A 27,082-nucleotide genomic window follows, 5' to 3' on the forward strand; every position below is an offset into this window, starting at 1 on the left:
AATCATCTGCCACCCTCAGAGAGAAGGGGTGCCTGGTCTGCAGCCAAGGCAGAGGCACTGAACAGCCTCTCGGTGACAGATGAGTGACAAATGCCACCCTAACCGGGGCTCCAGGCCCATCCTTATAACTTAGTTCTGCTCTAAGTCAGGGCTTGCAACCAGGGTTGCTGGTGCCTGTGATTTCTTTCAGGGGCCTCAGAAAGCTTTAAGATTCTATCAGTGCCTGAATTTTAATCCATTTCCTACAAACCCAAACAGCACTTTGCATACTAATGAGTGTCACGTACCGAGCAGTAACTTCTCTCTGTACAGGATGAGTCAGTGCACGGTAAGACTTCAATTTGGATGTGCTAATTCAACAAACCCCAGGCTGGAGCTGCTGCTCAGCACTTCTCCCCTCTCCAGGGGCCCTGCAGAACCTGCTGCTCTGGAGGTGGCTCAAGCTCCGTGAGGGACTGCACCCCCTTGGGTGATGGTGCAACACCAAGTCACAGCTGGAAAAACAAGTTCTGGACTTGCACACAACACACTGTCCTGTGTCTGCTGGGTGTGTCTGCTTAACAAACGACATTGTAACTTCATCAACACTCAGCCTCCAGCATCCCAAACCCCTTCCAAGCCCCAAATCCTCACTAGTGGAGGCTCAGGCAGGAAGAACTGGCCCCAGTCTGTTTTATCTGCATGAATGGGATGTGGCTTCAGCTTTATGAGAACACTCCAAAGCTCCAGAAATAAAAGTGTCAGCAGAATATACCTACCAGGGTTTTAACATGTGATATTTTAATTTGTTTGGAAATGCCAGAGGGTTTAGGGAAGAGAAAGAAGAGTTATGCAGGAAGCTGCTGAAGCACAGGTGTTAAAAACATGCACATTTTAAAAAGAGAGCTGGAGTGTTGCTGTGGCGACGTGACACAGGATAAAGAGTTCAGCAGACACACTGGTTAACATGCCAAACATCTATAACAAATCACTGTGGTCTAGCTTTGTTTATTGGGAATCACTTTAGTAACCTGAAGTCACAAATAAGCAGTAAATAACAAAAACTACAGATAAACACAGGTTACACATGCAAATCCTGTTCACATCTCACATGTGCAGGTACATTAAGAGCACAGTTCTAAAGAGTCTTGACAAAACCAGGTTTTAACAAAAAAATGGTGTTAAAATGCAGGTATGAAAACTTCCATGTGAAGAATATAAAGATACCTCTGTCCCTTTCAGGACTCCAATGCTGCTTTTGAGATACCAGAGATGTACGACAGCGACGAGATTCAAGTAAAAGCAGGAAGAGCTCAAGGAAATAATACTGGTCAGAGAATGGGCATTTACTTCTCACTAAAAATACATGGAATAGCTGAATAGGAAAAGTCTAGCAAGAGCTTAGGAAAAAAAAAATCACAAAGTTGTAAAGCTGACTAATCACTAATTTTCCTATTTGCTATAGGTAACAGCGGTGACATTAAAAGAAACTGCAATTCAACATTTAAAAATGCAACTTACATTTAAAGACTTTTTCAAAGTGAAATGCAATGACAGCCTTACACTCAAAATTAAATAGCTGCTAGGCTCAGACCAAAATACGGAATGTTCTAGATAAAACAAAAATACAGTATTACTTTTCTTTTTTTATTCAGAATGGAATTAAAAGACAAATTCTGAAGCTTGAAAGAAATAAATTTCATTTAAACACAGTTTTCTCCTCATAGATGAGCTTTCCACAAGGGTGCAAGATTTTTTTTTCTGTAATAGCTTGAAGTGTCAAAAATGAAAAGTTGTTGCCATTCTCACATTAAGAACAAATTGTTGTCATTAACTTAACTGCATATGCTTTTTGCTACAACATTTAACACATGAACAGACCTATAATGCCTACTGTATCTCACTAAAACAAAAAAGAATACAGTATTTCCACCTACTACTTGTACTGCTTTTAAAAAAGATCAACATTAAAAAGAAAGCCGTGTTTTCCTTACACATCCTTCCTTCTTTTTAACCTTCTTTCTTTTGCCTGTAGTCTTCTGCCATTTTATCCAGAATTTTCTGTTGAAAGAAAGCAGTTACATTGAGGATATATTTAAAGAGTTTCTCACAGGCACAACATAAAAAACAGAAACATAAATCCAATTTCCAAGTTTAAAATCTGTGAGCATTAACTGCAATTGCAAAGGTCCTAACTAACAAGGCTGGCACTTCTCCCTGCTCTGGAGTGCAAGCCAAGGGAATTCCTTCCCATGTTGTCATGGGCTTGGGACATGATTGTGCCACTTACCTGGGTAGAATCTGCCCTCTACAGAGGCAGGGACACAATAGCTCCCCTCCCTGGAGAAGGGTTAACTTCTTGAAGTTTGAGGAATTTGGTACCACTTTGATGATATTTGGTAGCAACATCAATTCACCCATTTCCTTTTTCCTGCTCTCCAAGCAAAGGGAAGTCCCAGCTCCACAAGTGCCACTGTGACACAGAAGCTGCATTCCCCCCTTCCCTCCCCAGTCCCAAACCCCATCACTGTCACACAATCACCCTCAAGCAGCTCACTGATCATTTCTGCCATGGAAAAAGCAAAGCAAATCATGTTTCATTCACGTAATGAAGCTCACAAATTGGCATTATTCCCCTCCTTCCCTTTTGACACCAAGGCTTTAGTGTCCCATAAGCAGGTACCTCAATGGAAAAGAAAAAAAAAAAAAAAAAGAGAAAGAAAAAAAACGCTATGGTGATGGATGAGGTGGATTTTCTTCCTAGAAGATGCTGCATGGGAACTGATTTTCTGATCTACTCCTTCACAGTGTTGTTTGGTGACAATTTTGGTGCCATCCTGGGCCCTCTGTTTATTTAGGGGTTCCCTGTTACTGCAAGAAGGCAAATGTTTGAATTATGAGGTGCCACATTCTCCTTCTCTGTGGAGCCCCTGGGTTTTGCTTTCAGCTCAGGGATCAACTGCCCTGAACTACATGAATGTGACACTGCAGGACTATCAGAATTCCTTTGGGATTGCCTTTTCCTGGAGGTGATGTTTGCAGCTCACAGTATGAGGTTACAGCAGCAGCATTATCACTCATGCCATGCAATCATGTGATACCTCATCCAGTTCAAAAACGGAAAAAGTGCTCACAAAATCAGAAGTTGCAAAGGTTTTTGGGTTTTTAAACATATAAAAAACTTCACCTTAAGCTTTGTTGACTGGCTGAAAACACTCTCAAAGTAACAACTGGAAGGGATCTGGGCCATCTGTATTTACTCTGCATTTCTACTTCTAAGCCTGGCCTTATTCCAGTTGGAATTCCCTCTTTAATCCAAATTTACAAGATAAAAAAAATGCTGGAGCCCCTCTTTAAACTGTGTATCCTGCATATTATTTTCACAAGATGAAGTTTTGGAGAGGTCTACCTAGAGTTAAAAGTTATAGAGTAAGCCAATTTCCACTGCCTGAAAGGTATTTTTATTCTCAGTCCGGTCTCGTTGAGCTCTATTCCCCAGAAAGAATCAAGCCATTTAAAATGAACAAGTTTTTGCCTTACCTTCAACTTTTGATAATGAGGAAGGCTGCTGCAATGGGTCTTTTTTGCAACATCTTCATTTGTGTAGAACAGGGAACACAATTTGCAATAAAACCCTGTTTTGGGTACCACATAATTCACACCTAGAGGAGTAAACACCACAAAATAAACTAAGAGATCTACTCTACATCATTTCTTTTAATGTCATATGTCATTTCAGCTAAATCTTAAAACCATAATTCACTTTACATTAAAAGCTGCTTTATCTTTAAAAGTCTCTGTTTTAGTTTAGTCAAGCAGGGGCCTAGTAGTAACTAAATATGTGCAGGCATTTTTTTTTTGGTTTTCTTCTTTTGTTGTTGTTTTTTTTTTTTAAATTTAAAAATCAACCTTTCAGATTAAGGGTTCATTTTATTAGTTCCTTCAAGAACTCACAAGATTTTGTGATGAGTTTTGGAGTATTTAATATGACTCTGAACTACTATCACTATTGTGCTTTGTGCTAGCAATTGAATTTGTGTTGCTAAAAGATACCTTTTTCAATTTCTGCCTAAGGAAAGGGTTATGAAAAACGTTATGAAAATAAGGAAAAAAGGAAGAAAATACTCAGTTTAGGGCAGGAGTGAAGAAGGGGGAGGAGGGGGAAGCCCTAAAATGAAAGGCTATGGGGCAATGTATTGCCAAAAATAAAAGTCAGATGAAATGAGAAATGCTACTGCGATGCACAGAGACATTTTGGAGAAGAAATGGAAACAGCCTTACCAACAGGAACGTTTGGCTGGTACGGCCCAATCCTAAACTCATCTGGGACAAGAGCTTTCTCCTGGACACTCTTTGTTTCCTGCTCGCCCTGGGGGTCTGTGTTTTCCTGGGTGTTTTTCTCAGTATCCTGCGCTGTCGTAGAATCAGAAGCTTCAACATTTTCAGCCTTGGCGTTCTCTTCGCTTTTCGTTCCATTTTCTAACGTTTCACTCTCCTGCTCTGGCTCCTCAATCTTGTCCACCTTGATCTCTGCCAGGCTGTCCTCGTTCTTGCCCGCAGCCTTGGCTGCCAGCCCCGACTTGCGGAGTTTCTGGTGGTCGGAGTCCTCCTCGTCGCCCACCTCGTCCAGGGTGACGAAGCCCTCCATGCTGCGCGGGAAGCCGCCCACGTAGCGCTGCGGGGAGAACGGGGCTCTGTCAGCTCAGCCCGAGGGCTCCCCTCAAACCCTCGGAGCTTCACACAGCAACAGCTGCTCCCAACTCCTCCTACAAGTGCTGCCTCGCTCACTCAAACTCTCACTCAAGGTTTAACCAGCCCTTTTTGTACCACGCTGCCTCAGAATCAAGGATTCCCTTTCATAATGATTTTTTTTTTCATCAGGAGTGGCCACTGTTTCGCCTTAGCAATGTGATTTCAATTTCAGAACAGAGCCAAAACCACTTAAATTCTCAAAGTTCTTTTAACACGAGTACCTTAAGTGAAAGTAATTTTTGAGTGCACATTTTTGTTTCTATTTGAAAGTCCCGTAAGATCCTTGAATTTGTGCCCTCAAGAGAAGGTAAAACCTTACCAGAACTATTCTGTCCCCACTAATGGTATGAAAGTTCATTAAAAAAAATTAGAAGCTCTTTTCAACCTGTAGAAAGCTTAGAGCATCTACATTAAAACAACCACTAGAACACAAACAAAAGCCAATCCAAACCCACCACCCAAACTGTCAAGGCCTCTGAAAATTAAGTTTTCATTAGAAGAGGACTGTCTAAATGCTGAATTTTTGGAAATGCTCCTGCTGATATGGAAATATCACTGCTCCACATGTTTAACAGCAACTGTGAGTAGGACTGAGGCAGCATTAGGTTTCTGAATGTGGGTCTTCAACGGAAGAAGTTTGGGTCTGAAGCAGTTTATCACAGCCAATGCCCACATACTAATAAGGAACACAATGAAACGTGGGAAATGCCATTGCCTGGCTAGTATCCATCTCAGCACCACTAACCAGGTTCCTGACAAGGATCCCCCAAAACTGAGATCCATGAACATCTCATTCATTATTTAGGAACATGCCTTTCTTGCACAACAACATTCCAAGTCAACAAAATACTAAAACTTTGCACACTGCTCCACAGAACCGAGTATGATTAACAAAGCAGGTAGGACACAAAACCCTCAATTGTGGGATAATGTGGTGAGAAAAAGGGAATTCTCAGCAAGTACCCTGTGACTGGAAACACCTTGGAAATCAATTCTTTCCCTTCTTCAGTAGGAAGGGGGCCTGGCTCACTCCAGATAGTTCTACTTTCCTCTCAGTGTAAGGTGTAGCTGTACATCCAGTTCTGGCTAAGCCAAGATTAGCCTCAAGGCCCCAGTACATTATTTTTGGAACATAATTTCTGGGCTCAAGAGCAACTACAGACAATTCTCTGAGAAACTGCTCAGGAGAACACAGCTCCTGGCTAAGTATTCATCAAAAAAAGAGTGAAGAGAAAAGCAAGCAAATCCCCAGCAAGGAACAAGCGTAAAAGGCCACAAGTTAAAGGCTTCTATCAAAACAGAACCAGGGATTTATAACTGCATCCATGTGCAAGTTACATGCAGTGAGATCTTGTTTTCCTCACAGGAGCTTTAACACCTGTTTCTCTCCAGACAGATGTTTAAAAGACCCACAGAGGAAGGGCTGCAACAGAATGTACATGGTGTGCTACCTTAGACTGGGCTTCCCCCACTCAGCACCTCACTGTGTGAATTACCTTTTTAAGCTTTTTCTTGGCTGCTGGAGTGGCTGCAACATTTCCCTCAGTTTTTACAGTTGCATCATCAGGTGTATCCTTTTTTTCCTCAGTAGCCACATCGGCTAAATTGGCAACATCTGCATCCTCTCCTGCTGAGCTGCCACTTTCTAACAGTGCTGCTGCCTCCTCCTCATCCACCAGCAGCTCATCTTCAGACTCCAGGAGTAAACTGGGCTCATCTTGCTCTGCCTGTTCCCCACTTTTGGCACCTGAAGGCTCAGCAGCATCCTCCTGTTTCTCCTCTTTCACTTTTTCTTCTGCATTGCCACTTTCAGGTTTCTGAGCAGGTTCTGTTTTGGATTTCTTATCACTGGGAGAATCTTTGCTGTCTGGGGAATATGTTCTCTTTCTGTAAAGAACAAAGAACATTGCTGCTTGTAAACCTGCAGAGAGCCCAGAAATTACTGAAGAAAAAGATCATATTTCTTAGACAAGCCTGGAAACTACTGTGCTTCAGTTCAGAAAATGGAAAGGTGAGGGAAACCCTGAAGGACATCATTCTTCACACATAGAAAAGGCAGCTCCAAGGAGAATCTTACAGGACAGGACAACTGCTTGTGGGTTTAAATTGCAGGAAGGCAAGGCTAATTAGGGACTGCAAAGGATTTCCTGAGGAGCCTGAAGAGGCTGTGAAATCTCCATCATTAGAGAAAAAAGGGTGGGTAGCATATGCAAAACAGTTCATCTCTGGGCACAACTACCAACCATTTGATCTCAAAGCTTGCCTGACTCTTTTCTATTGTTTCTATACTCTGAATAAGGTATCTCCATACTTACTTTAAACAACATCATGCTTTAACAATAGGAAATTACCTGGTTTTATCCTTTTTCAGCAGTTCAACTCCTTTGTTCGGAATCTAAAATAAAATTTAAAAAATCTGTGAGTCACAGCAGACTATGACCTACACAACTGCTGCAGCATTAATTCAGACCAGAATCCAATCCAGCCAAGTGCTTCCAGCTACTTTAACCCCCAGGAACTCTGCCCGTGCCACCCACCAACTGACCACTAAACCTTTATTTCATGTCAGACAGGATCTGACTAACCTAGAACTCCCCTGCCTTTATTCACAGTAATTATTCAATACAAAACAAATGGGATACCCTGCTCTAGAAAATTCACATAAAATTCCTGGTTTGTTTATGAACCAACAGCATGTACTGCAGGCACTGGCACAGATCAGTCCTAAGCTGCAGTACTTTTCTCCCTGTCATTAGTGGAAAACCTTTAGCAGACTCCCACAGTTTCACCTGTTTATGAATTACTGATCAGGAAATGTCACTTGTAGGCAGTAACAAGGAAATCTATTCAAATTGCCACTAAGTGCTCGTTCTGCTGCACTACCATGTGCAACAATAAGATTTCTTCATGCTCCACAACAAAGCTGATGTTTCTAGGAGACAGCCTGGCAGTTCAGATTTTTCCTGCTTTTATTATCACAGAACTTTATTATTATCACAGAATATTCTAAGTTGGAAGGGACCCATGAGGATCATCAAGTCCAGCTCGAGTGAATGGCCCAAAAGGGTTTAACCCACAACCCTGGCATTATCAGCACCATACTCTGACCAGCTGAGCTCATCTCAGTTTTCTACTTACTGTCCCAGTCTGATGAAGAAACACCTATAATTGCATGAATATATATATTCAATAATACCCTGGTGTTATGCAAAAAAACCCCTTCAGTCAACCTCTATATGAGCTGCACAGGCAGGGGTGCAGTTCTGATGTATTTTAAATTTTCACAAACCTTCATTTTCAAAGAAGAAGGGAAAAAAAAAGGATCCCACATTAGAGAATGTTCTAAATGGAGTGATTTTAATTAAAATCTACATCATTTACTTTAAAATCTGAATTACAGTAACTGTTTTGGTTTTGTTTAATCTGAAAGGAATATCCTTTAACTTGTCATTATAACACCACACTCATGGCAAGTAACTGCACTAGAGGAGCCAAAAATATTAAAGCCACTGTTCTTTTATTTACATGCTACACTGAATTTTCAATACACAATGGCTATCAATGACTTCCCTTCACATCTTCAACTATAATTAAAAAAATTAAAACACTCCTTACCCTTAACACCAGTTTCTTGTATTTTTCAGATAAATCCACTTTAACACATCTGCCTTGGAACCAAAGTGCTTTGTTGGCACAATGCTCAACCATGGCCAAAGCATCTTCTCTGGTCTCCATCTCAATGAAGGCCTGAAAAGATTAAAACACACGTTAAAAAAGACTCTGAAACACACAATACCTTTTCTGGAAAAGTTATTTAACTTAAAACACAGCATTTCCAAATACTGAAACTAAATTATGAGGTTCAACTACATCCATCCTCACCAATCACTTTAACATTTACCCAAGTGCTCTACAAACCCTAGCTTTTCAATTCAGAACATCTGTCTGAGAGATAGTTCTGAAATTAAACAGGCATTTAAATAACCTGACAGAAAGTCACCATAAAGTAAAATATGATTTAAATAAAAAATCATCAGGACAATGAAATTCTATTTAGTGCTCATGTTCCTAGGAATTTCAGGGGAGCTGGAAGACTACCTCAGTATTTTATTTTTTGTTTTTTAAGAGAAGCCTGAAGCAGAAAGGCAGCAACTGCTGCTCCTCCAGCTTTGTGAGGAGATCCTCTTAGGAACAAGCCTATGGCACACTAAGGCTGCTGAATGAGCTTTAAACAAACACATCTGGGTTGGAGTATCCTTGCCAAAAAACTGAAAGCTGCTTCAGCAGCCAACTTAGCAAAGGGATTTTGTTTTTGCAGTGAAATAAGGTCAGGGAGGACTTCCTAGGGGGTCACACAACAGTCTAATAATTTTTCACTTCTCAAGTGTGGCATTAGGGGATTCAGGCACCCATCTCTTTGAAAAAGCAGTGGAACCTCCTATTTTACTCAAGGGAGCAATGAACTGGGACAGTAAAGTTTAAAAAAAATTAGAGCTAAATAGTTTAAACTCCTGTATATTTATAGAAGTCATATCCATGCACATCCAAAGCATTTCACTGTACACATGCAATGGTCTGACTTCAAACCTTCATTTTCCAAGCTGAAAAGTACAACAGGACTGCTTTTGTTTAATTTTAAAGAATGAAAAATAAAGGGTAAATAAAAGAAACGTGTAACAATGGAATATACTTATGTTTCATAGGTAATATTTCTTCAGCTCTTAAAATACTTTCCCAAGGCTCCATAAAATCTGCATTATCAAATAATTAAGGCTCCATGCTAAAGGACCTTTTTTCCCCTGTTTTTAAAGCAGCTCATATTCCAGGGACATTTCCCAGGAAGTCCCAAAGCAAACCCCTACCTAGACAGACCCTGGGTCATTTCCAAACTGACACCAGAGCACAAAGTCCACACATGCCCCAGCTGAAGGTAATTTCACAATGAAACCCTCTTCAAACCCTCCCCCAGGGGCTTCCCCTGCAGTCACCTGGCTTTTCATTCTCATGAGGATGTAGTTCTTGATCTTCCCGTAGGGCTCAGCCAGTTTGAGCACAGCATTGTCAGAGTAGCCCGAGTGGGGCAAGTTGCTCAGGTGGATCACACGACCAAGTTCTGGTTTTGGTGGCTCAGTCTTTTGGTCAGGTTTACCCTCAGGTTTCTAAGATTAAAAGGGAAAGACATTTTTTATGACCTATCTATAAAGTATGCATGGGTGACTGTCCCTAGATTAATTTGATGCACTGAAAAGTACAGAAATTAAGAATAACTTAAATGCAGCAGCCTCATGACACTGACTGCCCCAGATTAAAATAAGGCAATGCTAAAAAAAGCAGAAGTGTTTTACCTTTATTCTCTTGTATTTCTGTGACAAGTGGACTCTGACTGGTTTACCAAACACCAGGGCAGGTGTTGTTGAATAATATTCCACTGCAGCCTGGGCATCTTCAGTGGTTGACATTTCAATAAATGCCTGAAATCACACAAAATCAAATCAAGTGATGCTCTTTCAGGAATCTAATTTCATTTTAAATTTTCAAGCTCTTCCATGCTTCCTTTTGAAAATAACTGTATCAGAAATGAAAACTGCTTTTTGGTTACAACATGAACTGACCTGCAGAACTTGGCACAAATTTCAGACACTTTATTTAGGTGCACAAGCAGAACTATTTTGTTTGTTTACATTCCACCTAGATTTGGATTCAAAATATTCAATTACTTCCTGCTTTTTCCACTTCTTTTTTTCACACTTCAAAATAAGACACACTCCATAGTACAAACTAAGACCAAGCAAGTTCTCAGATAGTTATAAAACAAGAGCAGAATGTGGCATTGTTGAGAAAGCAATGAACAACCAAACAGGAGGATTTTTCAATATTAAGTGACACCAGCCAGCCCCCCAGCAGTGCCCAAGGACCCAGCTTTACCTCATTGATTTTGTTTAGAATCAGGTGATTTGTGATTATCCCAAAGGGTTCAACCAGCTGAAGCAGCTGATATCTCAGGTTCTTTCCCCTCTGGAAATCCATGATGTGCACAACTCTGCTTGTTTCCTGTTGAAGACAAAGCACATGCACACAGCATGAAAAACCTATGTACCAGCAAAGCTGAAATCTGCCAAGGCTCTTCTCTACTGGTGGAACTGTTTCCATTTTAAAAAAAAATATCTATTTTCACTAGTGACCAAAACAAGATGCATCCAGAAAAGGCTCAGAATTTCTAGCGATTTCCAGAGCAAGATGCCTGCCATGCCAAAACTGCCTTTCCTTAAGATCACATCCCACAGCTTCATCATAAAGAGAATGTCTAAAGGATTTCTGTACAGTTTTGGAATAAATATTTTGTAGAGTACTCAACACAACAAACTCCCAATCTCATGTCAAAACTTCAGTACTTTCACAAAAATTCTAAAATCTCACTTCTAAAGACAATTCATTAAAAACAAACCCCACACCTTAAGAAAGCACAGAAAAATTATACAACAAAAACATGAGTTAAAAAAACCAAGAATTTCAATACTAACCACTCTGCCCTTCTGCATGTGCCTGGGTCCTTGCATATTTCCATTTCCAGCTCCTTTAAGAAATTAAAAGAATGAACAAGTTTAGCTCAGCCTGCAAGACTGGGATTAACATGTCTCATCATGAGTTCTTAAAGGTATGTCACTTGTAATACCAGAGTGAGATCAAGTTCTAAAATGTAATTATTTCATTGTACTCCAAAAAGGTTTTTTATTTATTTCAGAGCTCTTGCAACTTGGGGTCCTCATTCCTGCTCCTTCTTTTCACTCTGGTATTAGAGAAAGAGCTGCATTTATTGCTGTTCAGGAGCAGCAGAGAGTAAGTACAGCCTATGGGAAAAAAAACCCTCCTGTTTTAGATAAGATTTGCCTGAGGAAAATATCTCTGTACACAAAGGATGTGAGATTTCTTTATCTAAGACACTCTTTCTACAATTGAGGGTTTAGGTTCTAAAAGAGTACCAATTCAATCACACTACCCATAAAAAAAAAAACAAAACAAAAAGCAAAAAACCAAACACAAACAAAATCCCCTTCAAATAGTTTGGCCTATAGTTAAATCTGAGATACTCTGAAAAACTAATGGTGTTATTCTAATGTAATTGATTATGAATGCATCTATCATCTAATAAGTATCTAAAACACTTGTAGTCTCTCAGGATATCAGATAAATTAATTAGTTTTGCTCTTTTAGTCATTTCAACTATCTAAAAGGTAGGAAATAAAGATCATCAAGCAAGAATCTGATTCTTAGTCTCCTTTCCTGAGAGGAAAAGGCTTGCATCATCCATCTTCCCACCTCTCACTTGCTCTTCCAATTTATTTCTCAAATTCACTTGAAAATAGGGGGAAAAACACTGAGGACACTGAATTCTTACTGGACATGTAGCTACTCAAAAGACAAAAACCTACACAGGAAAAAAAACAATCCAAGTGCAAAACACATGCAGATAAATCTCAGTTTAAAATCACCAGCCATAGGGAGTTGGCAGCTGGCAGAAAGGTGAAGTGTGGGAACTCAGCACCAGTCTTTAGTCCCTCCTTGGCTGAAGTATTTTAGTTCTAGTGCTGAGAAAAGCATTTTCCTTTGTTGCTTTAAAATACTGGTAACAAATTAAAACAAGATTTAAAAAACAAAAAAAACAAAAACAAACAAACAAACAAAAAAAAAACTAGGAAGGAATTAAGCCTGGTGAAAGCAGCTGCCTGTTGAGGTTACCTCTGGGTCCAACAGGAGGTCCTCCAAGGTGGAATGGAGGTGGTGGTGGTCCCAGAATTCCTGGTGCAGGGTTTGTAGATTGCTGTAACATAAAGGGATCACCCCTAGAAAGAGGGGAAAACACACTGTCATTTTAAATCAAGAAACTGAAGCTTTCATTCACAAACCACCCTAATTTCTGCAGATCTATGCAGACAACTCAAGGTACTTTTACTGCTGTCCTCAGCTGGAAAACAAAAGGAGGAACCCATCTGAACCGAAGGTTTCATACAAAATGTTAGGAACATCCTCTGCTTCAAATTAACAATTATAAATACTTCAAAATTAATTACTACTTACATTCCATGTCCTGAATCACTGTCAGGATTCCATTCTGGGTATCTTAAAAGAAACAAAATTAAAAGAAAATATAAGAAGAATGCAATCTCCTCTAGTTGTGTACCACAAGCAGCAATACCTGGAGGTGTAACACAGCTGCAGCACAGGCAACACTGCCCAAGCCATGAGCAGCACTGACAGAAATGCTGCTCTTCAGGACAAACTCCCTACTCTGTCTGCACAACTGCTGGTTTTACAACAAAAATGTAAAAGTTGGAATCAATAAGTACAATTACAACAGATTCTCAACTGCTAAGTTCCAGCTGTTACACATACTTCAGCAGGATTCCAAAGATATGAACCAGGGTCCCTTTTTGTCTTGAAGATGCTCCAAATTGTTTTTATTCCCTACAAGGCACAGTATGTTTTCTAAACCTGCTTTGTGCAAGAGTTATTTAGAATCAGGGAACATCTTGAGCTAGAAGGGACCCACAAGATCATCGAGTCCAACTCCTGGCCCTGCACAGGACACCCAAGAAGGTCAGGCTGTGCCTGAGTGCTGTCCCAGGCTGGTGCTGAGCCCTCCTCCCCAGTTACTGTACTTCCAGTTCATACATTTCGAGCAGCAGCTGACAGCGGCGGCTGTGAGTCGCTCCATTGATGTGATGGTTCCACTCCTGCAGCAAAGTAAACAAGGCACAATTAGCAGCCACTCATGGGAGTCCTTCCCACAAAGGCAGTGTCTTCTCTGCTAAGCTGCAGCTTTGCAGATCCATAGAGAATGGAATCTGTTTGTGGTGCTTTGAGGAGACACTGACACTGGACCTACCTCCTTCCCTGCTAACCTGGCTGAAAAGGATGGGAACTCTGCTCCTGCCTCAGAGTGCAAAGCTCCCTGGAAAACCCCAGCCCAGGCACAGAGGGCCATGGCAGCCTTCGGAACTGAAGGCTGACTGTTTGTCTTCAGGCATTTCAGAATTTCCTCTACTCTGCTTCATTCCTCAGACTTCTACAGATTAATATGAGGTAAACACTCCAATTTTGAGAACCATAAAGAGGCCAAGATATTGCATGGAATTCAGAAAGGAAAGACTAAAAGAAATCTAAGTGCATAGCTAGGACAAACTACAGGTTTAGAGATGAAATATAAAATATATGACCACTTAAGGGGAATAATAAAGGAAAAAGATCTAAATCAAGATGGTACAAAGGAAAAATAATGAAATTAAACCAAATCATCCACGTAAAACTCCTGGTTCTGATTTTAGCACCAGAAAAGAATGAGGGATTTCTACTTTTTGTCTGCAGACTGTTTTAACTACAAAGGGAGTTACTTATTTTAGTGCCTGATCTCTGTATCTTTATGTTCTTACAAGTAAGAGCACAAGTCTGTGCTTTATTCACAGTTAAGTGACAGAAGCTCTGGAGTTTCCCTGCTGCACACCCAAGAGCCCCAGCCTGACCTTCACTCTGCTGCTCCTCAGGGAGGAAAACGGGGGAGAGCCAAGAACCTTGGGGCTGAAGGTTTTCTCCAACTGAATGTTTTTTTCTTATCAGTCACATTTTCAACTATGAACACAATGTGCACTGGCAACTGCTTTATGTGCCTCTTTCTACAACTCTGTTTCTGCTCAGCACCCACAAAGGATTTTGGCCTAATCCCTCACCTTTCCAGATTTTTGGTCTTTGCCACACTACAGCTATCCTGGATACAATGAGACATTCCCAAGGCTCACTGTAATGTTTCCTTATGTTAAATGCCTATGCTGCGCTTCCTACAAAGGAGAAAAATCTGGATTTAAAGTCTCTCTTAAAGTACTACAATATTATTCCATGATGCTCCTGACATGGAGCAAGATGGAAGTCATCCTTTATTCAAGATGTAAAATGAGAGCACCACTTTTTCTTGTTAACTGCACAAGATGTAACCGGCAACTATAAATAGGCTGGCAATTAGGATGAAAAATACCCACCAAAAAAAAATAAAAAATCTATGAACCATTCAATATGAAATTTCTTCAGCTCAACACTTGCTAACAAGTGTTAGCATTACACTCTAGAAAGTAGTCCTTTAAACCCCAAACCTCTCTAAATTTTGGGAGCACAGTGAGTAAAACATCAGTGGCTGGTTCCACCAGACATAACATGCTTTGAAATCTGTCTCACCACAAAACTGATGTAGAAGTTATCTGCAAACTACAGCCAATTTTTGAGATTTAATTCTCACTGAAATGTTTTTAGATTGGCAAAAAAGGGTAATGTGATTTTAACTTCAGATTTTTCTTCTCTCCCCAGGGAACAATGGTAGCTCATATCCATGAACTTTTTATTACACAATTCTTAATCTGGATTCCCTTTGCTGCCTGCACCCATTTGGAAACGTCCCTTCCCCAGGGTTTTGGGGCACCAGGTTATTTGTATTTACAGGAACTCATTAACACAAAGGCCCCAAGTTAAGGGAGAGAAAATCTGAAGTGAGTTTCTGAAAACCCAGATTCCCCTTTGGCTCAGTTGATGCAAGCCAGAGGACACAATGTTCCTCAGAAAATGAGGCCACACTCGAGCACCTAATTTTAGCCAGCCCTCTCCCAGGGCCACAGCCAGGTTCTCCCTCTGAGATGTACCACGTTCAAGTGTTTCACCTCCAAATTCATCTGCTTGGGTTGCATCAGCCTTTGTCTCCGGCAGGAAAACAATCCCTCCACATCTAACACCTCATTCCCTGATAAAGGGATCAGGATTGACAAAATGCCTGAAGTAACTGGGGCACAATTTACTTCACAGACAGAAAATAAACTTGGTCTTAAAATATACACACATCAAATTAAAGAAGCAATTAAGAACATCACTAAAATTAAAAGAATACCAGAAGATTAATCTGCCAATTTAAGTCAAACTAGGGATGTTTAACACCCTGCTTGCACTTAAAATATACATGGCTTGATCAAACACTTTTAAAAAATCTCTGATATTTTTATTTGGAGGTGGGGAAAATGAGATTTTGTTACTACAGTAGTAAATTTACATAGTCCCAGCTATGAAAAGCATTCCCTTTCTGCTTTCCATAAATTTTGGTTCAAATCAGATAACTTTAAAAGTTGTTATACTTGATTTGATTTTGTGGGAGATACAAAATTAGGAATTCTGTAATGGTTGGGTATGCAAATCAGAGGAAAGAAGGAGAGAGAGAAAAATTCTTGTGGTGACATGATTTCTGAAATCAGAAATAAAGCCCCAACTTGGGTCATAAGAACCAGATGATCCAATCACAAATGTTTTATTGTGTACTATCAGTTTTAAAGTCAAAGTATATTCCTAAAAAAAAAAAAAAAAAAAAAAAAAGTTTTACATGTTACAGAAGAAGTCAGCCACTTAGGTTATGCTGTTAAAAGAATTTGGTATTTCTCATACCTGGAAAGGTATTTCCATGTGGATATCCTTTCATTAGATCTGCACTCCAAAGCACACTAAGAGCCACGAGCCTTTAAAATAAAGAGCTAAAAAGACCCCTACTTACAGGATTACTGGTTGCCATCTTCAAGGGCCTCAGAAGTTAATGCTTTCAATCTAACCAAATGAAGTCCTTTTACAGACCTGAGCATGGCAGCTAAACTGTTAACACTTAAAACTTTAGTGAAAATAAACGTCAAATACAGGAGACAAGAAACCTAGATTACTGTATTTTATATAAAAAGTAATTAAAGCAACACAAGTTCGTAAACTGTCAGATCAGGTGGAGCCATACAGTGTGTGCTCTAGAAGTGGTTTGAGCCTTTCCTTGCAGGGACAGAATAATTTTGTTTCAAAAAGATCAGATGTACAGAACAGCACTTTTTGAGAGGTAACTGTAAAGAAATGGTTAGTAACAGCAATTCCACATCGTATCAATTTTACAGTAACAGCACGTATTACGTTTTCAATTGAAGGCCTTCAAGCTAATTAGCCACTAATTGTGACAAGAGGGGCACTGTATTAGCCAATTAGCCAATTAAATTGCCTAGTATACTGGAAATCAGCAAGATGAGTACATTGGAAAAGGTGAAAGTGAGAAGGCTCTGAAAACACCATCTGAATCATGTTGAGTAACCTGCTCCCTTTGCAGAGCTGCACTAGGCGTGGATAACTAAGAGGGAAGTCTCAGCATCACCGAACACACCCGAAGATCCACTCTACTCGTGAGCCAAGTAAAGAACACTACTAGGAACACAGAGCAGGATACTGCAACAGCAGACTGATTGCTCGGAGAGTCTACAGGGATAGATGCAACATGTGACAATAAAAAGTGAGTCTGAAGTGTTCTAAGAAAGTTGTGAAAAAAGGAGAAAAATGACGACAAATTTCAGCCATAGTATGAGATAGAGTGTTAAAGTGAAATTAAAAAGGCAAGAATGAGCTAATCTAAAACGTGGTTTTTACTTTTGCAAATAAGTTCCAGGGCTCTACATTAACTCTTTCCCTCTGGACAGGGAAAAAGCAGAACTGTGCAAGAATGCATCTTAACTACATATAAATCAGCAATCAAGACAGATGTGGAGGAGAGCTGAAACTAGCTTCCGGAATGGCACAGTAGAAACACTGCAAAAAAACCCCAAACCAACAAAAAAAATACCAAAACCCACCCCAAAACTGCTTGAATGCCAGATGTTTGTGGTTAAGAGAACATGTAGATGTAAAATATAAACAAGATATCCCAGTAGATGATAGCTGTTTGACTTGAAGTTAAGCAATCTGGGCAAATAAAACACATTAATGTAAAGCCCTGGTTTACAATGTTTGTCAACAATTACCTTGCAAATAAACCAAGTGCCTTTTTCACTCTCAAACCAACTTTCAGATCATTTCAAAAGCAACCAGGCCATAGAAATAATTAAAGAAATAGGTAAAAACAGAACAGATACTACAACGTAAAGGAAAATAGAAGTATCTGGTGCATAACTCACCTTATTAGAATGAACTGGCATATCACATATAGAGCACAGATGGGGATAACCCTTCGGTAAGAATCCATGGAAGTCTTCAATATTGCTATTTGGAGGAGCACCTCTCTTTTTCTCAAAGAGAGATCTCTCGGGACCAGGACCACGACCCATTCTGTCATACTCACTGTCAAATTTATGATAGTTATGCGAAGTCTCACCATAAAAAGATTCATCCCTACACCTTTCTCCATCTCTCAATCTGTCATCTTCATAATCCATTCTGTCATAATAACCAGATTCTTGAGAACGACTTCCATGGTCATAGTCAACCACTGGGTTGAGACTAGGACCACGATCATCAAAGCTATCTCTTCTAAAATGCCTTTTTTCTTCCCAATCATCCCTAGGTACTCTGTATGGTGGTTCCCGTGTGGATGATCTGCCATCTCTACCATAACCTTCTTCAGCTCTCCTCCTTTTAAGTTGTAGAAGGATCTGAGGCAAGTTTTCAGGAGTGATCTTGTCCTCGGGATAGCGACTCAGTTCATCTAAGTCTCTAGCAGACAGACCAAAGCTGGCCAAAATGTTTGTGGCCTGGTCTGCATCTCCACGGTGCTGAGAAGACAAAGGGAGCGGACCTCTACTTCCAATGTTAAATATAGACTGCAAATTATGGGAAGAGGTACTACCAGAAGACAGTGCACTATGAGATCCTTGTTGGTTCAATGAAGAACTCATTCCAAGATTCATTAAGCTAGCAAGGCGTGCAGTACCCTGGTTCATCCTTCCAAGAGATGCTGGCATATTTAAAGACTGGGTAGCAGCAGCAAGAAGGCCTATTCCTGCAGAGAGGTCACGCCCATGACCTTGTGAATCCCTACTCAGAGATGACTGCTGGAATGACTTGGACATTGTAGAACTAGAGCTTGTCTACTTTATGGATTAAAAAAAATTCTTTTTGTTTAGTGTTTTTTTTTTAAGATGGCTGCAAAGAGAGCTCACACTAGAAAGCTAGGCAAACTTCACTTCAAAAACGGTAACGCCAAGAAAGAGGATCAATAATGACTGCAGATCTTCTTCAAGCTGAGAAACACCAGACAATTCTGTAGAAAAACAAGCAGTTTTAGTCATAAATCCCTTTAAACAGATGCAGTTTTAAACTTATGCATCATGTTGATCTAAAAAAAACATTAAAGATCTCAATCTTACAAGGCTTTTATCACATAACAGATTCAAGAGGTACCCAGAACCTACATATATTATTGCAGATAAAAATACAGTAGTGTTTCCTATACATACTACTCTTCTTCCACAAAAAGCTACTTTCACACTGAAGAAAAGTGAATTTCAGAAGTTTGCGATGTCTGAAAGTATCTATAAAGTTTACTGACATGTAAGCTCTGATCTCTGGTTAATGGCTTTGTTCATACCCTACATTACTGTACTGTGTCTGTGAGAAGAACACAAAAAACTTAGGCCCATAGAATCCAAGATGACTTTGGCATATAATACATATTTGAAAATGAAACCTGTACCACCACAGAACAGGACGAAAGGAAGTTAAAAGTAACTGAAGTTTGGGCAAAAAGTTTCTGCTATAAGATCTGTAATTAAGACCAAACATAATATTCAATCTTTATGCAGTAAAATTCCAATTACTGATGTGAAGACAGATGTGAACAAGAAAAACAAGTTTTACATTTTGCAGGAAGTAAACAAGACCTCTTGTTCCAATTGCAGTTACACTGCTAACAGCATTTCCGAAGGGATTCTTTACTCTGTTACATGGCAGCTGTGACACCAGCCTGTACTCTCAGACCTCAAACTAAACAAGGTCAGGCTTAGTGCTGGGATGGGAGACCTAAGGAAAACCCTGCTCCTGCAGGAAGAGACCCCAGTGAGTCAGGAGATGGCACCACATCCCAGCAGCACTGCATGCCTGGGGCTGGCACTGACACCGTAACCACCTGTGGGAGTTAAAGGTCCTAGAACACTGCTCAGAGGAGAGAGGTGACTCTTCAGTATCCCACCAAAGTACTAACCCAGCACTCAAATATTTGGTTCAACTGTGTTTACACCAAATTTTAACTAAATAGTCTATCGATATCCACAGCACGCTGCAAGGAATGTATTTCATAAAATGTTCTTTTAGGGCAGAGCAGAAATAACTGTAATACTTTACCCCATCCTCCTCCAGCCTTGGGACAGATACACAAAGTTTCAAGCAATTCAACACATGTGCAAATATTCCAGAAGGAATGACCTGTTCCCAAGGCTGCAAAGCGCTTTCCAGTGCGGGCAGAGCAGTTCTGCTTCTCCAGCACTGCCACTGAGGAGCACATCAAACACAGGATCACTTGGAGAAGAAACAGGCACAGACTGCACAGCTGCAAATGAAGTCAGCTCCCAAGAGAACAGGTATGTTTGGGGAGGAATGGAAAGGACAAAATGAAAGCAAGGACTTTTCCTTGAAGAGACCAGTTCTGCAGAAGGCAATGGCTCTTGTACTGGAAACAGAAGGAAAAAGGTCAAGGTTAGAGGTCTCCTTCCCCACTGCCTGCCCAATCCACAGCCTGTTCCAACAGTGCACACAGCTGAAAAGCACTTGGGTTTTCTTTCTCAGTAGCAGCATCTTATGGAATTATGCATTTATGTAAAAAAATAATGGATTCCCTGAAAAATACACAAAATACACATAAGTCACACAACTCCACCTTTGTAAAGTAACTCCTTTATACAATTTGCTACATACTCTGCTATCAATGCATCTCAACTCATTTCAGCTAGGTTTTTAAGATTTGCATATGCTGGATTCACTTAAAGGAAGCTTAACTGTGTGACATTTGTTAAGAAGAAGAGATTGAGAAACATGAGGATGAAAGTAAGTTTGAAAGTTCTGAGGCAGAAGACAGACATTGCAGAAAGCTTCAGAGGAAAACAGTAACACAAGAACACAGGGGGATCATACCAGGTGAATTCTAAGGGAGATGTCCCAGAGAAGGGGGACACTGGAGGACACCTGAATAGGAAGCATTGAAGAACTATCTTGTACAAATCAACTCTTTTGAGTTCAAACATAGCAGAACTCTAATGTTCACCTGGGTACTGTGCTTTTATTTTACATTCATTCTGTATTCTTCAAAGTACTTTTACGACAATTTTACAAGTTAATCCTTGCTCGCTCCATTTTTACACCTAAATTTCCTCCTAGCTCATTCACACACTTTCAGAAGGGTTTGAAGCTGAACTTACTGGGTTCTTCATAAAATTAGGTATTCCAGAGGGTTTTCTGAGCCTTACCCTGCAGCGATTCCACAGATACCCCTGTGGTCAGGACAGGCGTGCTGTGTCCTGCTGTTAGAGCAAGGACCCACACTATTCAAGTTTCCACTACATCAGGAAAGTTCTCCACTTTTCAAAAACACCCTTTATTTGAATACATAAATGCTCCCTAATCCTCTTGTCACAGCTGTCAGCTGGCAGTTCATTGTGTGCTGCTGCAGAGATTAGCAGGGAACAAACCCCAGCCCGGTGGGACCAGGGTGCAGCACCTGATGGTGCCATGCTGAGACCCCACAGCAGAGCTCTACAGAACCACTCCCAGCTACTGCAGCTGCAAACACCCAGGGAAGGGGCAAAGGGAGAAATAAAAATAGGAAAGATGGGAGAAAAACCAAGACAAAGACACAGGGAGGGACAATCGTATGGAAAAGCATGAAGTGGGACAGTAAGACAAGTGTATGGTGAAGACAGAGCACACCTTGGCAGTTGATGCTAGTGAGGAAATGCTCTACACCCAATTAGGTACTTGAGTACTTAAATTAACAAGTATGAATATCCTCAAAAAAACACTACTTATCACACCACTCATTTTGCAACAGCTGCTGCACTCCACTCCTGACCAACCCCATCCTTTAAGCCAAGGGAAAGAGGTGGGGGAAGAGCTCTACCCTCACACCAAAGGATGTTTAACTTCCACAGGGTCAGGTTTAACGTGATCCTAAAGCAGCACCTCTTGTGCTGATGATTCCATGCCAGTATCTGATGGAGACAGGTTCCCATGGAGCAGGGCCAGCTTTTGAGAGAGGGTGCCATCAACTGAGTCACAGCAACAAGATGGGTAGGACTGAACAGAGCTGCCTCGAGAGCCGACATGAGTTAGTTGAAAGTGTTATGCTAATTGTTCTCCATGTAATTTCAGCTACACTGGGAACAGACAGACTTTCAGATACACCTTTTTTAAAGATCTGAGGACTGAAATTTGGCCATATTAAGAAATATATTTGAAAATATATAATAACAAGCAATCTTGAAATAAGTTGAAAGTCAAAATGTTATTAGATTTCCAGACAAATGCGGACAATGAAAACAATTTGTATCTACAAGTTGCAAAGAGTTTTCTATAAAGGCAGACAACAAAAATAAGGAATTTGAATCCTACAGAGTACACTGTTATCAAACAGAGCCCAAAATGAGGCTGATTTTCAAACACTACAGAAGGTTTTCCTCTTAGTGTAAAACTGAATATATCTTTTCAATAAAGCTTACAGAACTTTTGCTCCAATGTTTGACCTGAGAACAGTTTAATTCAGTGAATTCTTGGAATATACTGATTATGCTAAACAATAATCTTAGCTTGTCACCTTTTATGGAACACAAATAGGCTGAAAAGTCCTCAGCTCCCTATACCTTCTTCCACTCTCAGGGGGTTTTAACCTGTACATAGTTACTGTAATTTTAATGTTAATCTTGTTCTTAGAATAACTCATCTTTTACCCATTCATCTTCCACTATTTACAGAAAAAAGTCTTAAAAATGAAAAATAACTGTTTTCACTTTCTAGTCAGTTTCACTTTCACTTCAAAACACATTGAATTAGAACAAACAAATTCAGTTAGGGTAAAAATATGAAATTATCTACAAGCTGAAAAGCACACCCTCATTTCATAAGAACACAATGCTTTTGCAGACCGTACACCCTTGGGAAAAAAGTATCATAGAAGGTTTTGGAAGTCTGCTCCTTGGATAAAGATCTATAGGTCTTCCTCCTCCTCCCTTACACAGTACTCCGTGTGGGAATCCCTTCTGCCATGGGAAAATTCTTCTGCTTCTTGGCAAAACTGGCTCCAGCACATCATGGCAGGAAGGGTTATTGAGGGAAGAGAGAGAATTTGGACAGGCAACCACCCATGCTGCTCTGAGAATTAATGGTAGCAAAACCAAGAACTTGCAAGGAAATTAGAAGCAGATCTTGTCTAGTTGCTGAATAACCAAGTACAATGGATTTCAAATTGAAGGGATTAATTTTTTGACAATACAGAAAAGACCACTCTCTTTGCAAAGGCAAAGGAGGAATTGCCTGGCAGCCTTAGAGAAATGCAGATTCTCACTCGTTTCAGCTCCCAGTACTCACAGTGGTTATTTAATATTGCTGTTTCATATGCAATAAAAGCACTCCTCTTATTCAAGCCACCTCAAAGGTCATGGCCTCAGAAACTTCAGGAGCACCTGACACATAGGACTCCCGCTTTTTCTGGGCACAGATTAACCAGTCTGCTTCAGCCTCAACAACTGGAAGAGTTTCAGTTCTTGAGGATTATGTTTAGCTTCATCCCAGGGACTTCCTTGATCAGAGAAACACAAAATCATCTGAGAGCTGAAGTGACTGTAACAGAGCATTTCCTCAGAATAGAGAAGTGTGACAACTGAGCAGGCACATTTACAAATGGGGAATTAAAATGACTGGTTTAATCAAGAACTTGAGACTTTTCAACATTTGAATGCAAAAAGAAACACAAAAGAGGTTGGTTTCCTATTTCTGCTCATTATATAATTTAATATATTCAACCAACCCTCTCTTGTAAGAGGTGCATTAAAAAAGTGCATTTATTCCTTTACAGAAAGGGAAGTGGAAAAAAAAAATAAAAATTCAAGGAATCATAGAGAAAGAAGGCAAAACCCATGTATTTTTGAAAAGGGAAAGAAGTAACACCCAGAAACAACAGGTAACTCCTGTCACTGTGGTGACCACGCTACAAACACTTGACTGGCTTCCAGCCATTCCTTTCTACTGCTTTTGATCCCTCTGACACCTTCAGAGCCCCCACTCTCCAGCAAGACCGATGCATCCAGGTTCCTGCAGCTCCAAAAAGCTCCATGGAACCACTAACAGAGGGGCTCTGCCAAAACCAGTGTCTCTGTGGAATGCTGTGGGATTTCACTGGGAAACTGATAACACAACTGTGTCTCCATGCACAGCAAGGACATAATCCCCCTTCATTCCCAGCAGGTATGGGGACCAACAGCCCCTCAGAAATCAAAATTTTGACACCAACCCCAAAACAAATTACAATAATTTGATAAACAGATCATACAGAAAGTGATCCAAACACAGATCAAATTTTACCATTAAAAAACCCCCAACAAAAACCAAAAAAACAACCCAAAAATTCCATACAGAACAGCTCTGTGTTCTGATCTTGGGAACTGAATTTCCCTCTGCCTCCAGGCATTTCCAAGGCTGGGATAAAATCCTCTTCTTTCCCAGCTGAAATCCTGCTTGAGGTTGCAAGTATTCTAGCTGCAGAGAAAAATCAAGGAACTGTTTCACTGGTTCAGTGCTCAAAATAAAAACCCTTTTGTTGAAATTATGACTGCACAATATGGTACTTAAACACTCACAAAGTAAATTAGTTCAGAAATATGGTGAAGTATTTGCTTTTGTTTTCAAGACTTGTTGATTCAGAGAGCTGATGAAGAAAGGAAGCAGCACTGAGGCTACAAAAAAACCACTCATAAATTAACAAACCGAATGGAAATAATTTCATTGCAGTTCTGCTTGCAACAGTTTCTACCCCAGATTTGCTGAACCGCCCAGAAGACTGTCGAGTATTAGATTATAAAATACCTTTGTATTCACCAAATCTCTCAGCAGAGACATGAGCAAGTCACAGCAAAGGGCAGCACACAGCCTCTCCTAATTTCTCCCAAAATTAATGAGTGTTTTTATTTAAGTGCAGTCCTGAATAAACCAAGTGGCTATAACAGCTCTATGAAACTTCAGTCTGGACCCCCAACACTGACTCTTCTTCCCCCCTCTTAACTGGTTTACAGTTTTTATCTTTAGGAATGTGGATATCCACATTTTAAGGACACATTTAGGAATTTCTCTTCCCACTATTTAGTTCCAGGATGTATGTAACACCAAGTGCATAATCCAGAAGTACAAACACTGGCTTATCACTTCACAAACACATTCAAGGCCTGAGTGCCAGTATCATCACTCAGAATTCAGTAATGAATCATTTTAGGAAATTTTTTTGATAAAATTCAAGACAGAAGTTCACTAATTTCTTGGGAATACAATAAAAATGTTAGTATGTTCCACCATGTGTTATAAAAACGATTCACCATTTTAGCACATTAAAAACTAAACTATTACCATGTTTCAAAATATGAGAAGATTAAATCACTGGATCAATAGATTCTCTGTAAAGAAGCTTCAGAAAATGCACCCTTTTCTCCTCCCCATGGAAACTACAGACTGTTTTAAGAAACTTACATTTTCGGCCAGAGCTGCTCCCTACTTATCTGACTCCAGGAAGTCAGGACCACCTACAGTTAAAAAAAACTGAAGAATTCAAGGCTGAGTAAAAAGAATAAAGATAGTTCAGCAGTTTGAACCACTATCAGATACTTTTTTTCCCAAAGGTCTGCACCATGGAAAGAAAAGCAGCCGCACATTTGGAATTAGAGGGATGGTTCAGCTTTCTTTCAAAAGCGTAAATGGCTCATTTATCATTTAACAAAGCAGTTTTTCAGGCTCCCAGAAAGTTCTTTTCAACTTCTGCTTGTTTTCAGAATAGGTGAACTCTGTATCTCATTACTCTGACTTTGGAAACAGAGTATGCACATTAAAGAAGCGGAACGTTATCAATCCACCACAGGAAGAAAAAACATCCCCGCAGCTTGATTTGTAAGCACAGCCTGAATTATATGAAAGTGAAACTGAGTAGAAAGAGAGGTCAAACGGCTGCCTGAACTGTCAGGATTCTTGTTGCTTAATTCATTAATTCTTAAGGCCAGATGGGCATCAAAACCAGCGGTTTTAGACTAACGGCTTTCAGAGAGTTAAGGAAGGAGGGAGGAACAAGGCCGCCTGCGAGGCCCCGGCTGGCGCCAGCAGCGCTGCCAGGGCGCAGAGGAGAGCTCCAGGCAACGAGAGGCCGCGGCAGAGCTGGCTCCCGGCTACAGCGCCGAGGGGCCGAGCGGTGGCCGCAGTCCCCGGGCCCGGGGGGCGGCGGCGGAGGGGGGGCCGGGGCTTTGTTCGGGCCCGGCGCGGCCGCAGTTCCGGCTGGCGGCGGGCGGGGGCGCCCCGGGGGCCGCGGCACCGGCCGGGCCGGGCCTGCGCGTGACCGCCGCGCGCCCCCCCTGCCGCGCGCTCCCGCCTCGCCCCCCACCCCTCACGGCGGGGCGGCCGCCGCCGGACCCCGAGATGGCGGTGGGCCGGGGGGCGCGGCGCCGCTCCTACCTGCGGGCCGGTGGGAACGGAGCGCGGCAGCGGAGGCGGCGCCTCCCGCTCGGTGCGGCGCCAGCGGCGGGGGAAAGGGACGGACGGACGGCGGGACTGAGGGAGAGAGGGATTGAGGCGACTGCGCGAGCCCCGCGCGCGGCTCGCCGCGCTCGCGAGAGCACGCCCGCCCGCTGCCCGCCCGCTCACGTGCCCGGCGGCGGTCGCCCCGCTCGGATCCGGTATCGCCGGTAGGTCCGCGCCGCTCCCGCCGTTGGCCGGGACCGCCCGCCCCGCCCGCCGTGAGGGATGTGGGGTGTGGGATGGGGACGGGGAGGAGGCGCCGCCGGCACGGCTCTCGCGAGATGTGGGGGCCGCTCACCCTGCTCTCGCGAGAGCGCCGCTGCACCGCGCGCCGCCAGCCCGCCGCCCGCGCCCCGCTCATTGTCCGCGCTCCCGCGGGGCAGCATGGGAAGGCGCAGGGGGCGGGGTGCGGCGGCGGCCACGCCCCCCGGCGGGAGGAGTGCGGGGCGGGAGCCCGCGGGTTCGCGGCTCCCCTCAGCCGCTTCCGGGGAGCGGCAGCGCCGCCGCGGGGCGTGCCCAGGGTATCCAAGGTATCCACGGTGTCCGGGATATCCGGGCGATCCAGAGTATCCTCTGGTCCCCGCGCTGTTCTCTTTGTCCCAGGGCACGCTTACGGGCACCCAGACCTGCGCGGCCTAAGGTCGCTCTCCTCAGCACAACGCTGGTGTCACCATCGCTAAAATAGTCAAAACTGGGCTCTCGCTGGTTGTGAGGCTCGTTAGAAGATTCTGGTAAAAAGGCCCTGCCGCCGATGTGGGAGGCTGTGCTATTCCTCTGATCCAAC

The 27,082-nt window shown here is 41.8% G+C and overlaps 1 protein-coding gene across 7 annotated transcripts; it reads right to left on the bottom strand.

Annotated features, from left to right (window-relative positions):
- Window positions 1-967: 967 nt before the first annotated feature.
- MATR3 (matrin 3) lies at window positions 968-26,690 on the bottom strand. 7 transcript variants are annotated; one of them, XM_015641861.2, is made up of 15 exons: window positions 26,236-26,502; window positions 17,727-18,808; window positions 13,402-13,463; window positions 12,808-12,849; window positions 12,469-12,572; window positions 11,253-11,305; window positions 10,657-10,782; window positions 10,077-10,202; window positions 9,720-9,890; window positions 8,347-8,478; window positions 7,083-7,126; window positions 6,228-6,618; window positions 4,261-4,654; window positions 3,520-3,641; window positions 968-2,040 (listed from the first exon to the last, which is right to left on the bottom strand). In XM_015641861.2, the coding sequence occupies exons 2-15, from the start codon at window positions 18,615-18,617 to the stop codon at window positions 1,990-1,992; spliced, it is 2,709 nt and encodes a 902-aa protein (XP_015497347.1). In that variant the 5' UTR covers window positions 18,618-18,808; window positions 26,236-26,502; the 3' UTR covers window positions 968-1,989. The 7 variants fall into 7 exon arrangements, with proteins under 7 accessions (XP_015497347.1, XP_015497350.1, XP_015497352.1 ...); XM_015641864.2 differs by having other exon boundaries at window positions 26,425-26,461; XM_015641863.1 differs by lacking the exon at window positions 26,236-26,502 and adding an exon at window positions 26,597-26,671 and having other exon boundaries at window positions 972-2,040.
- Between the last annotated feature and the right edge of the window lie 392 nt (window positions 26,691-27,082).

This window comes from Parus major, chromosome 13 (genome assembly GCF_001522545.3).
Source record: "Parus major isolate Abel chromosome 13, Parus_major1.1, whole genome shotgun sequence".
Taxonomy (NCBI): Eukaryota; Metazoa; Chordata; class Aves; order Passeriformes; family Paridae; genus Parus; species Parus major.